Source organism: Populus nigra, chromosome 1, assembly GCF_951802175.1.
Source record: "Populus nigra chromosome 1, ddPopNigr1.1, whole genome shotgun sequence".
Lineage (NCBI taxonomy): Eukaryota > Viridiplantae > Streptophyta > Magnoliopsida > Malpighiales > Salicaceae > Populus > Populus nigra.
Genome location: NC_084852.1, coordinates 15,244,743 through 15,259,208, shown reverse-complemented (window position 1 = coordinate 15,259,208; position 14,466 = coordinate 15,244,743). Strand labels below are relative to the sequence as shown.

General features: G+C 32.1%; 2 protein-coding genes across 2 annotated transcripts; both read left to right on the top strand.

Annotated features, from left to right (window-relative positions):
- Window positions 1-6,017: 6,017 nt before the first annotated feature.
- On the top strand, window positions 6,018-7,736 carry LOC133669990 (laccase-17-like). Its single transcript, XM_062090407.1, has 3 exons — window positions 6,018-6,168; window positions 6,324-7,295; window positions 7,428-7,736. The coding sequence occupies exons 1-3, from the start codon at window positions 6,018-6,020 to the stop codon at window positions 7,556-7,558; spliced, it is 1,254 nt and encodes a 417-aa protein (XP_061946391.1). The 3' UTR covers window positions 7,559-7,736.
- A 1,899-nt stretch (window positions 7,737-9,635) lies between these two features.
- On the top strand, window positions 9,636-13,999 carry LOC133669926 (chitinase 2-like). Its single transcript, XM_062090281.1, has 3 exons — window positions 9,636-9,647; window positions 10,489-10,626; window positions 13,082-13,999. Exons 1-3 carry the CDS (start codon window positions 9,636-9,638, stop codon window positions 13,796-13,798), a joined length of 867 nt encoding a protein of 288 aa, XP_061946265.1. The 3' UTR covers window positions 13,799-13,999.
- Window positions 14,000-14,466: the final 467 nt, after the last annotated feature.

Sequence of the window (14,466 nt, the reverse complement as noted above, 5' to 3'; positions counted from 1 at the left end):
GCTGGATGTAGTTAGCAATGCTAGTAGAGTAATAAATAATGCAACAAGACATAATTTTGTGAGGCTATTGATAATGACAACTAACCAAAATTTTTTCTTTCCACCATTCATCAGTTGCTGAGATAGTCCCAAGTTCAATATTCCAACCAGCTCCAATTTCATATATTAATTTTTTCCATACCCTTCAGACCTTTTTAATCCCATCCCATTTGTTTTTAAGTTATGCTTTTATTAATGAAAGTCATATTTTTTTTATAAATGATTGTATGACAAATTTTCAGTCATCTTTATTGAAATGGGTGTTTGGTCTCATGCCTTTCTCAATAGCCTTAATGCAAATGTCACAAAACATGTGCAATATTGTCTTGGTCTAAGAAGCTTTATCATTTGTGTCAGACCCATCCATTGCTTAATGGTTTTCTTTTCAATAAAAATGAAAGAAACAATTAATTATATAAACAAAATATCGAATGCTAACAAGTGATGAAATAAGAAACTAAAAAGTAAAAGGTCCATGACTTTTGTAGAAATGATCAAATAATATAAATGTATACAACAATTTATTATTTGTCCGAGATATTGCAGTTGAAGTTAGGGCCTTCCATTAAAAAAATAACAGGAAATTACATTGTTGAATAAGTACTCTATGATTGCTCTAGTATTTCTTCACAAGGCAAACAACAAATAATGTGGGCAATTGTATTGTATCCTTTATATCTTGTAGTGAAAGGGTACTAATTATCAACAACATCTAAAACTACACACATACAACTCAAACCTAGAAAGTGTTTTCTCCTCAAGAAACCCAAAACAGAGATAAGTAAACTATCATTCATGAGAGTGCACACTAATGTCCATCATTATCTAATTAAATGTCTTTTTAAAGTAATATAAATTTCAAGTTAACCCAATAATCTGAAGTCTTAAAATCCTACATATTCAGTATCATCCATACTAATTGTAATTAGTTATGTTTCATCAATTATCAGGGGATTTTATAATTAGCAGAGAAAATTATCTGTTTAATTTACGTTTGTTTATTTGTTATCATTCATTAGCAAAAGACTACAAGACATGGTTTTTGGTGGCTTGAAAACTCTTATTCGTCAACAGTGCATCGACTACTATTCCTTCGGCCTCAATTAGTTTTAACATCCCATTAGTCAAAACATCAATAACTCAAGTTACATGCAGGTATAAGATAGAAATTTGAAAAAAATAAATAATAATCTCGCGGCAAAAAACCAGTAATTTATAAAAATGAATAAACATATCTAAATTTGCAAGTAAAGAATGAAAATTAACTTAACAAAACTATATGAGCGGACCAGTCAATTAATTAAACTAACTAGTTGGAAATTACAGCTTTGGTGTCTGAATGAAGTAGGATTTGAATTTCTGTTTGGGTTTGTTGGTTGTAGTAATGAGGATTGTTCTTGTTTTTCTTTTTCTGTAGTTATGGAGAAATCAATGAGAAATGAATGAGAACAAAGAGACGTTATAATGGTCATTCTTGTGGGTTGTGCAGTAGTAATGGTGATTGTACTATTTAAATTGTTGTAGTTAAGTTGAATTGAAAGAGAAATGAATGTGAATCAAAATGAAAGAGAAAGAGTAATAATTTTTGAATGCTTTTTGTAGATCCAGAAGGTTCAACCTGTGGTTCAACATGCAAAAAGCAGAAAAAAATAGCTTTTCCATAACCAAGGTCCAACCTCAGGCAAGTGGTAAGGCCCATCCTTTTTATTCACTTTTGATACCTGTAACCAAACACCAAATACATTACGTTTAAAAAAAATGCATACGCTGCCTCAAATACAAACACACTCTTAATGTGTGAAGTATATGATTTTTTTTGTAACATTGTAATCTTTTTTTTTTGTTATATATTTTTTGTTTAATGGATTTATGTACCACGTTGAATAACTTTTGGTATGACAAACACATATGTTAAGAGAAGAGCCGAGTCAGATGATTGTGAGGTATGAAAGAGTTTTAGACCTCCCCCTATCATTGAGAGTAATTTGAAGAGATGTCAAGAGTTTTTGATGTCTGATGGTTTCAGGAGATGATCATGAAGTGGGTCCAAGAATAGAAATAAGAGGCTCATAGTTTCATTAGCAAGTATATCGACAAATTGCTTCCTTTTATTAACCATGCAAAGCATTTGGTAAGACCTTGTTTTATTTTAAAATTTTTTTACTCAAAATAGTTATTATTTGTGACAATTTGAACTAACGATTTATTTTGCAGGCTACACAGTTTAGGCGTGAGCCAACTTCGATGGGGTTATATATGGAAACATATATATGAAATGAGGATAGAAAAAAAGAGGTGTAATAGTTTATGGATAGCCAAACCCAGATGATCATTATATTGTTGTAGGTAAACTTTGAAACCTTTTGGATGCTTTTTAGACTAATTTTTTTGTGTTGACATCTTTGACTTGTCTTTTTATGTACGAAACATATAATGATGGCAAGTGTAGCAAACATGGAGAGTACCCTTAACCCATCTAAAATACTATTCAGAGTTATGGTTTGAGGTTAGAGCAACCTGTAGACCTGATAGAACTTAGGTTTATGATATCTTTATGACTACAATCCGAGATATGAGGGCGGACTATAGTGTCTTAACCATAAACCTTATAATCCAACCCAAGATAACTATCACTAGTCGTTCAGAAGTTAGTTCAAGAACAAATTGCTAATGTGAAGGCCAATTTAAAGGCCAAACTTGAGGTGTAGTATGAAGCACTAAGTAGGAAGCAATGAGAGAAGATGATGACATACATGTTGACTTATTATCCTCCCATTCATAGACCTCTAGGAAATTTTCCTCCCCACCCACCTCTACCTTTAGCTTCTTTTTAAAGTTTTAAGATATTTGTAATTGATTTTAAAGTTAAATTAATAATATAAAATGTTTTACTCAATTTAATTTAGTTGTTTGATATTTTTTAATTTCAAATTTATTTAATTCAAATAAGCAAGTATTAAAAAAAATATTATTGAAATACAAAAGGAATCGCCGATGGACATAAAAACTATTTTAGTGATCCTGCCAGTAATTTAAACCCATTTGTTTTAGAGAATTACAGAAAGTTATGAATTGTTTTGATATCTTCGTCAGATTCACTGATACAATTTGTATGTCAGTGGAATCTATCAGCGATATATGATCAATTACCAATGGTTAGTTCATTATTTATTCGTTAGTAGTATTTACTAATATAAAAGTGTCGGCAAATATTTTTTTGACATGAATATTCTGTTAGTGTTATTTTACAAACTAAATTACTAACGAACTTGAAATTCCCGATGAGAACTTTGTTGGCAACAAGTTTTCACCAGGAAATTCCTTGGTAATTTATATGCTGATGAAAATAGAATGTAAACAACATCAATGAAATATTCTGTCAGTGATAATTAATTTTCTTATTGAATAATTATAATTCATAAAATGAAGATTTAATTGTATAATTTAATATTTATCATCATAAAAAAAGTTGAGCCACATGGATTAAACCAATTAAAAGATTTAAAAGACCAAGTGACTGTAATAATTAAGATGATGTATATTTCGATTTTTGTCCATATCCGGTACTAGTTGTATAATGACATTCGTAGGTAGAAAATATGTCATGATTGTGCTACTAATGGTACGTAGCTGGTGGGAGAAAGTGCTATATAATACTTCTATTGTGGCCCAAAAACGATAATTTAGTTTGCAACTGAAGCAATGCTTGTGGACAAAGCAACACCAGAGAAGACCTACTCCTGCCTTGTAAATATCCGTAACTTTGAGAGCAGGTGGGAGTTGTAGTTGGTACAACGACAATTTAACGAGCCGTTTTGTAAGTGTAATTAAGATTATTCTGCATGCATTAAAATGGCATGTTTTTTTTTTTTTATTAATATATGTATTCACGTCAGTTTATATATAATTTTATTAATTTTATGGTTCTAAAATTAACAACCATATAAGTCTTTAGTGGTCCTAAAATTTATGAGACTCGAATTGATAACTTCTAGAGAACAAACCTAGAACTTGACCAATTAAATTACACCCCTCAAAATTTATATTTTTTTTTAAATTACCTTTGATACACACACACCAAGATTTTTGGTAGCTAGCTGGTATATGGCTAGCTGGTATATGTTTGCTTGCAGAGAAATTGCGTTATTTGAGGTTCCCGCCCTCCTATGCTTTCTTCTGTATATTCATGACTTATTACTTCATTGAAGAAACAGACATCTACCTCTAAAATGACTTCCATGAAAGAAACATCTCACGTATATTTTTTCTTTATTGCAAAGCATCACTTCGAGAGTTAATGTACCTTAAATAACTAAATGTTGTGTTTTATTTTTCTTACGAGGACATTTTTAGATTAAAATGTCTTCCCAATATATTTATGAAAAAATATAATATTTTCTGGATTCTAATCTTGTATGGTGTACAACGTAAACTTAGAGCATCTATACCCTTTTATAACCATTCCAGCTAAGCCTTCAAGATACTAGCATATTGTCGATGTGATTTAGTTCTATATACTCTCAGTTAAGTATACTAGTATATAATCTATTGTTGAGAAATTGCTTTTTCGAAATTAATATTGATAAACTTACTAATTAAGCTATCTATTTCTGCCATGCGTACAACGAAGTTGCTTTTGAAAGATTTCTATAATTTTGCAATTTCAACCGACTGCCGATGGAGAGATGCATGTAACCAATTGAAAGTGTGTATAATTGGCAATAATCTTGGATGCATGTGAAGAGATTGATTTCGTAAACTCTTCATTTGTGGTTGTTGCGTGTGCTAAGCATGGAAATTTCATATTTTGATAAAAATAAAATGGCAATTCAATGCATGCATGGTAGCTATCATATGAATTTGAGCTCTCTAGGGTTGTTCTTACAAGTGCAATAAATTAAATATTTAATGTATTGATAGCCATGAAGCTTTGTTCTAGTTTACTCTTCATCTCTTTAAAGTTTATGCTATACAAGTTAAAGTTTACAACCTTCTAAGCCAAACCCATACTCTCGCCCCTCTCTCTCTATATATATATATATAAGATACAATATTCCAACCATTGATCAGTGCAATACTCTTGAAAAATAAAGGGGACCTTCCTTGGAGAGCTCCGATCAGTCTTCTTAACCTTGTCTTACGGGGAAGAAAATGGGTGCTTCTATTCTTCCACCACCAGCATTTCGAGCTCTTCTCTCGATCGCCCCTCTCTCTCTATATATATAAATGGTTTATCATGCTCCTGAGCATGCTTTTACCGTAACCAGGCACTATAAGTTTGATGTATGTATCATATATACTGTCCCATTGGCCCCCCATTTATATATAAGATGAATGAATTTCACCTTCTTCTTTTTTTTTTCCCGTTGTACAAGTCTTAACAGTTTGCTATATATATTCTGTAGATCAAATTACAAAATGTGACACGTTTATGCCATAGCAAGAGCATGGTGACAGTAAATAGACAGTTTCCAGGGCCTCGAATAGTTGCTAGGGAGGGTGACAATCTTTGGTATGAATGCTTATGACTTCAACATGCGTCATGGCGTTAATCATCATTATTATAATCGACCAAATAATTTTATGCGTATATAACTTGAAGCATTGCGCTCTCTAAATTGCAACAGGCATGGAATTCGATAGCTCCGAAGCGGCTGGGCAGATGGACCAGCATACATAACTCAATGCCCCATACAAACTGGCCAGAGCTATGTCTATAACTATACCATTGTAGGTCAAAGAGGCACTCTTTGGTGGCATGCCCATATATCATGGCTAAGGTCAACTGTCTATGGTCGTCTTATCATTCTTCCTAAGCGTGGTGTTCAGTACCCATTTGCCAAACCTTACAGGAAGTTCCCATCATCTTCGGTAATTAACAATCCCTATTTTAAACTAGTTAACGAATTGAGAGTTTATGGCTGTTTTGTTTCCTAATATTCAATTTTTGGTGATCAATTAGCTAAGAAAAATCGATCATGTGCTGCTTAAATATTGCAGGAGAGTGGTTTAATGTCGACCCTGAGGCAGTCATTAGCCAGGCCCTGCAAACTGGTGGAGGTCCAAATGTCTCTGATGCCTACACCATCAATGGGCTCCCCGGGCCATTGTATAACTGCTCTGCCAAAGGTATAGCTATAAATATGGTATTTCTTGCTCTAGTAGGCTTATAAAGGCTCCATTTCTTTAATATTTGACGACAAGAGACTAGAATTCTTTACAAAAATATATGTGTATAGCTAGATAGATCTTATTCTCACTATGTAATGGGGAAAACCTTGCAGATACATTTAAGCTGAAGGTGAAGCCTGACAAGACTTACATGCTCCGTTTAATCAACACAGCACTTAATGATGAGCTATTCTTTAGCATTGCAAACCACTCAGTTACCATTGTTGATGTTGATGCTGTTTATGTCAAGCCTTTTGACACTGAGACACTCCTTATTACACCAGGACAAACCACCAATGTTCTTCTTAAGACCAAACCCTATTCCCCTAATGCCACATTTTTCATGACTGCAAGACCATACGCAACCGGCCAAGGCACTTTCGACAATTCAACTGTTGCTGCCATTTTAGAATATGAATCACCCAAAACCATTCACTCAAGCCAGCTCTCTCTTAAAAATCTTCCACTCTTTAAACCGACTCTACCTCCTCTAAATGACACTGCCTTCGCTGCAAATTTTACAAGTAAACTACGTAGCTTAGCAAGTGCACAATTCCCTGCCAAGGTGCCCCAAAAGGTTGATATGAGATTTTTCTTCACGGTAGGCCTCGGAACAAATCCATGCCCTAGAAATCAAACTTGCCAGGGACCAAATGGAACAAAGTTTGCAGCCTCAGTTAATAATGTATCTTTCTCGTCGCCAACCACAGCTCTACTCCAGGCACACTTTTTTGGTAAATCAAACGGCGTTTACATTCCTGATTTTCCAATCACTCCAATATTTCCGTTTAACTATACTGGCAACCCACCAAATAATACTATGGTAAGCACCGGAACCAGGCTTGTAGTTATGCCGTTTAATACTAGCGTGGAGCTAATTATGCAGGACACTAGTATACTTGGTGTTGAGAGTCACCCTCTTCACTTGCATGGCTACAACTTCTTTGTTATCGGTCAAGGTTTCAGAAATTTTGATCCAAATAAAGACCCTGCAAAGTTCAATCTTGTTGACCCTGTTGAGAGGAACACGGTCGGTGTCCCCTCTGGTGGGTGGGCTGCTATCCGGTTCCAGGCAGACAATCCAGGTCAGTATACATACTAACAGAACAATTATATGCAAAAGAACATATCATCTATTTACTACAATTGATTTCAACATAGCTAATGAACTTAATTCCTTATAAATTATAATGATTATATACTGATCGTATGAACAGGGGTATGGTTCATGCATTGCCATTTGGAAGTCCATACAAGCTGGGGGTTGGAGATGGCTTGGGTTGTCTTGGATGGAAAGCTTCCCAACCAGAAGTTGATTCCTCCACCAGCTGATCTCCCCAAGTGTTGACATTAATTTGAGCTATTAGTCCACAAGCTTTCTTCGATTTTTTTTTTATAACCAAGTTTTATTCTTTGGCCTTTTTCAATATTTTCATTGAGAGATTAGTCTGCAATGATTATAAATTACATGAGTGGAGTTGAGGAAAAAGAAGCGATTGAAATTTTTTAATTTGTACATCGTAATAATATGAGACACCTCGATAATATTTTTCAATTGTAATGAAATTGATAAGTTAATATTTTTTAATATAGATTTTTATAAATAGAAAAAATCATAAAAACAAAACAAAATAGGTTTGGCAAATATACCAGATTTAAAGGATTTAGATTTGACAGTCAACCAAACTCAAGGTAACGTGAGCTTAACAAACATGCCGGATTAACTTAGGCTTGACAGTCAACTAAGTCCAAGGTAGTGTGGATTCGGTAAATATATCAGACCCAAAGAACTTGGGCTTGGTAGTCAACTAAGCCCAAGGTAGCGTGGGTTTGACAAACTTGTCAGACTCAAAGGACTTGGATTCGGCAGTTAGCCAAGTACAAGGTAACGTGGGTCTGACAAGCATGACAAACCCAAAGCATTTGAATTCAACCATTACCAAGTTCTAAGGCTATATGTCTGATCCTAGACGATCCCCTAAATTAAAAATATTGAAGGCATGATAAACCATCGTGCCTCTCCATGTAAAATAGTTATGTGAGTCGCTCATATCTAATATAATGATTTTCATATACACTTCTTAGGTGCATACAAGATCTCTTAAGGGACATACCATACTTGTTATCTCATTAATGATTGTAAGGGATATTTGTCCCCCATTAATGTTTTTGAAAGCAGAGGACTTTTTAGTCCTTCCTTCATCTAAAAACGACAAGGCTCTGCAGAGGGTATAAATACTATCTGAACCATCCAGGTAAGGGTTCTTAGCTTTTTATCTCTTAAGATAAAGTTATATAGATTTCAAAGTATTAATTATCTTAAACTCAAGAACAAACATTTTTATTGATTGAGTTTAAGGCTCTTTCAAGTCATTTATTGTTGTTCTTATAAATGTACTAACTTTATCATCGGAGGGTCTTTAAGTCCCTCCTGATTGTGATTGTTTTTTAAGATACTCAAGCTTTTACCATTAGTCTAGGATTCCTTACTCTAAAAAGAAAAAATCCAATTATCTCAACATATTGATTTACCATTATCTGAAACACTAAATAAGCTGTTATTTATATATCTTGGATTTTTGGACATTATCAATGGCGTTGTTTATGAGAAAACTTCCAAAAAGTTATAAATAACTCTATTCTTTAACTATTTTCCTTAATTATCATCATCAATAACAGATAATCAGGACGTTCTTTGAATAGGACGAGTTACCAATCTCCATGTCACAACAGATACTTCAACCCCCGCATGGCTAATTCTCTAACAATTTATGAAACAGATAGAGTTCCTAACATAAGCAATATTGGAAAATTAAATGAAAGAAAATTCACCTCAACAAATATCAGTTTCTATTTAGTAAATTGTTGCATCTTTCCACCCACCTCCATGACAGCATGCCCCCACCTAGTGTCTATAAACGATTACACTATCTAGAAGAATATGAACAAAATGATCCAATATATGATCTTCAATTGAGCCATTCTAAGTAGCATAATTTTATGGTGGCTAGAGTTTCTTTTCCTTTTTTTTTATACAACCACTATTTATACTACTATTTTTAGAGATATTCTTTTTTTTTATCCTTTATTCTATGAATATCCTTATTTTATTTTTTTATCTTTTTTTTTGCACTTTAGTTCACTTGTTCATTTTGCTTTCTATTTTGATTTTTTATTTTTTTGTATTTTATCTTTTTACAAAAAAAAATGTTAATGTCAATTGGATAAGAAAAGTAACCAAGAATTATGAAATTGATATATTAATGGATAAAATTCACCAAAAGCATAATTTTGATATTTTGATATTTTGAGAAGACATCAACAAGATAAAAATAGTTAAAAATCACTAAATGATCGTGCAAATAACCGAAATGCATCGAAAACATATATTTTTTAGATTTTTTTTTATATTTTTAAAATCAAAGATGAAAAATTGGGTAATGGCAATTCTTTTGAAAAATAAAATAATCTTTCTTCTTCCTTGTTTTTATCCCATCTCCCTTGTAGGAATGAGCCTATATTTAATTTTCATTCTCATTCTTCATCTTCATTTCATTTAACTGAGTACCTAAAAATTGAGTATAAAACTCTCATTATCATTCCTGTCATTCAATCTCTTGTTACCAAATGTAGATAACCAACTCTGTGTGAGAAAATATGAGATTATACCCTCTTGCTTAACATTTATTTAGATTCTTTGGCTTAAATTAACTCCGAGGGTAAAATTGCACATAAACTTACCTTTTTACAGAATCTAAAAAGTTGGGGTACTGAAAATAATAACTTAACCCAGTCCTCATGACTGTTTCTTGTGTGTGCGTATCTAGGGGTGATCATTTTCGGTTCGATTCGGTTTTTATCAAAAAAAAGTAACCAAACTGAATTTTAAAAAAAAACCGAAATGAAACCGGTTCAAACCGACCGGTTTCGGTTCGGTTCAAACCAGTTTTGGCATAGTTTTGACTCGGTTTTTTTCCGGTTTCGGTTCGGTTCAGTTTTTTGCTTATAAAACCGAACCGAACCAGCCGGTTTTTTTAAAATTTTAATCGGTTTAATCAATTTTTTTAGTTTAATTTTTTTAATTATTTTTTTTTTAATTTTTTTAATTTAATCAGGTTTTTGTTTTTTTACTCATCCTATGCGAATCTATGTATATAAAAGAAAGATAAGCCCACCACACAAAAAAATCATGATTGCAGCCAAGCTCACCAATGGCTATACGACACTTGTAATAATTATAAATAGGGGACCTATTATGAAAGGATGCAGTGAGGAAAGAGTGTTGAAAAAAAGTTTTTCCTCTTCGTTCTTTCTCTCAGCTTGCTTGGTTCAGGGCCTCTATATTTCCTTCCTCTATTTCTATCCCAAACTCCACAGACAAATCTCGAGGCCTCTAAATTAAATCATAAATCTCAGGTATAAAATTCTGAATTTCTCTTGCTTTTCGATTATTACGTTGTTCTTTATTATTGTTACTATTATGTGTGATTTAAGCAAATGAGTTTTTTAAAGAAAAAGTATTGTGATAATAAAGAGGAGAACCAATAAAGAGGAGAAATAATTTTGGCATCCCACCAAACATGTTTGGAGATCTTAATAAAAATCTGACAGAAAAAGATAATAATATAAAAAATAAATATTGTTAATTAACAACTTTAACATTTATGAATAATTTTAGGGGATCTTAATAAGATTTTGGCACAAGAAGATAATTAAAGAAAATTGTTAATTAACAATTTTAACATTTATGAATAATTTTGCTAGAGAAATCATCTGATGACTGAATTTAAGGAGGTGTTCATAAAATAATTTCTAAGGTGAAAAATAATTTTTAAATCCCACTAAATATGTTGGGGCCGGAATCTTAATGAAAACAACCTTGATATAGAAAAATAATTTTAAAAATATAACTGTTGATGGCAGTAATGTTAACTACAATAATGTTAACTAAAAAAGAGAGTTAAAAAAACTCATAAAACCAATAAAAAAAACTCAATACAACAAAGCTTATGTGTGAGGGCATGAGAGAGACCCACAAGACTAGGCTATTACTTTATTTCTTTTTATATAAAAAAAATAAAGGTCAAGCACACGAGCATAGACAAACCCATGAGTTTGAGCATTTCTTTATTTTTTATTCTTTTGTAAGGAGGGGATGATTCTTTATAAAAAAAAACACAGCAAACAACATGTTGGTGTAGTTCTAGATTCCAGCCATCAGAAGTGATCAAAAAGTCTAGTAACTGACTTTAAGTGTTAAAGATTTTTTTTTGTTCAACTTAAAACACCTAAAATCACCTTAGATGACATCAAGAAACTCAATTATGGTCTTTAAGTAACATTCAATTAATTAAAAAAAATCATCTTCAATCTAAATAAATTATGAAGTCCTAATTTATTTTTTGGATAATATAAAGAGAAAAAAAACATGAATAGATCTCTCATTATCAAATGTAACCTGTTACACAAAAAATGACAAATTTCATTGCTATGGAGTGGTTATTCATCAATTTTCTCTCTCTTTCATTGTTTTCTAACGACTTATATTTTCTCTCAAACTAAAAAACTAAAATGCAAGAAAAATAAAATTTTGGACTAAAAAGTTTAATTTTCAAATTAAAAGAACCAGAAATAATTTTGAAAAATATCTAGGCACTCACATATTTTTGTTTTAAATGAAAGCCTCCTATTTTTTCTTTATTTCAATTTTGGTCCGGTTATTTTTAATTTTTTTAAAAACAATAAAATCAAATTCTTTTTCATGAAATTGAGTATCAATCCAATAACATAAAAAATAAATTGAAATAAATTATAAATCTCACATTCCAATCAAAACAACATCAAAAGATCAAATCAAAAATAAAAAATAAAATTAATAACTAAAGGCAAGAAAAATAAAGAGAGCTAGAGTTGACACTAAATTTAATACAAATAAAAAATTGATTTTTATTTTGTGAAATCGAGCATCAACCTATTATCATAATGTTTTTTCAAAATTGCAAAACCTCATAGAATACAAATTAAGACAAACTATTAAACTCCTAATCAACACAATGTTGAATGATAAAATTAAAAAAATAACTAAAATAAAATAAAAAAGGAACACTTTGCGATAATTTTTCTCATATACCACTGTAAAAGGTTGATAAATTTTAGTTTTTTTATTTAATTTTAGTTTAATTAACATTAAAAGCCACCTCATATATCTGAAAAAAAAAACATTGAATTAATATAAGATAGGACCCTGTTTCTTATTAACAATAATTTAAATTTAATTATGTAAAATAAAAAATAAATTATTGAGTAAAAATTAAAAAATTAAAAATTAACACTCCTAACGCACCTAATTTGTGCGTCTTTCATAAGCTATCTGCCAACAAGGTTGAAATATTAAATCAAGCAGAATAAAATCCCGTGAACCCTCTACTTTCAACGTGAATTGATATCGAATAATATAAACTTGATATTCATAAACAAGAACTATCTCACAAATAACACGTTCTAAAACTAAATTAATAAAAGTTTGCTTCTTCTTGGCTCTACTTGCATGGATTTATTTGTTTGGCATGTTATTGGGAGCCTTCTACAATCTACAAAAATCAGTCTAAATATTCAAGCACCGCCGATGTCTTCTTCAATCTCTCTTTCCCAAGTCAAAGCCCAACTAAACTTTATTCTGAAACCAAAAGGCAGACAAATGCAAAGAAACAACTACTTGGTGCCTCTGGTTTATATGATAATTTAGTCATCGTTCACTTGCATTAATACTTTCCAAGCTACCACAAAACGTAAGCACAGCTCACTTGTTCAAACAGCCATGGATCTCATCCCTATCCTCCTAGTGTTAGTCTCTGCATTTTCATCAATCCAGGCAGTCACCCCAGCAAACTCCAAGCTCTTTAGAGAGTACATTGGAGCTGAAGGCAAAGGTGTTCGGTTTTCAGATGTCCCTATTAATTCCAAAGTACTCGAAGTTCACTTCATTCTCTCCTTCGCCATTGACTACACCTCATCTTCTTCTCCTTCACCAACCAATGGTCGGTTCAAAGCATACTGGGATGAAGACAATCTTAGCCCATCACATGTTTCAGCAACAAAAGCCTTCCATTCAAATGTCAAAGTATGTATCAGTCTTGGAGGTGATACCATAAGAGTGTTCTTCAAGCCCAGATCAATCAACTCTTGGGTTAGCAATGCTATTAGTTCAATAACAAAGATAGCTCGAGAGTATGATTTGGATGGAATTGATATAGACTATGAGCACTTCGATGCGGATACAAATACGTTTGCTGAGTGCATCGGTCGCCTTCTTTCCCACCTTAAGGAACAGAAAATAGTGTCATTTGCATCAATAGCACCGTATGATAATGATTCTGTGCAACCATATTACTTGGCCCTATGGAGGAAGTATGGACATCTAATAGACTATGTTAATTTTCAATTTTATGCCTATGACAAGGGGACAACTATTTCTCAATTCTTGGATCATTTTGGGACTCAGAGCTTTAATTATAGGGGAGGAAAGGTTTTAGTGAGCTTTAATACTGATGGAAGTGGGGGTTTGTCTCCTAAAAATGGGTTTTTTTAGGCTTGTAGTAAGCTTAGACATGCGAAAAAACTTCATGGCATATTTATATGGTCAGCAGATGACTCCAAGAAGGCAGGATTTCCTTATGAGAAGCAGTCACAAACCTTCCTGGCCAGCACAAAGTGATCATCTGTGTTCTTCTCTCATGTTGTTGTATTACAAACTAGTGATATAATAAATAAAAAGGATGAAATTGGAATATTGCTAATCTATACCTAGGGGAATTGTTTAAGTAGACTTATAATTATACTCTAGATAAATATATATTGATACCTGTGCTATACCCCAGAAGCACAAATTGAGAAGTTTTCAACGCGAAATTCAATGTGCCAAGACTCTGTCACTGTGCTTACATATCGATTATTGACCAATATTGGAATTTCTAATTTGGAATGAATGGATTTCTTTTATGTTTTATTTCACATATGCTATTTAATCAATAATGTTAATTTAATTATAACATCTTACTTCAGCTTTTTTTTTCAATTCATACATTTTTTTCATTTTCCTTTTTTTCTTTTAATTTCATCATTTTTTTCTTAATTTTATTCTGGTACTTTTTTAACAATTATCTGAGTTGCCTTTGAATTGACCAAGATAACTAAATCACGTCAAAATAAATTTCACACGGTTTAATTTTAAACTTGGACTAGGTAAGAAGTCAGGTT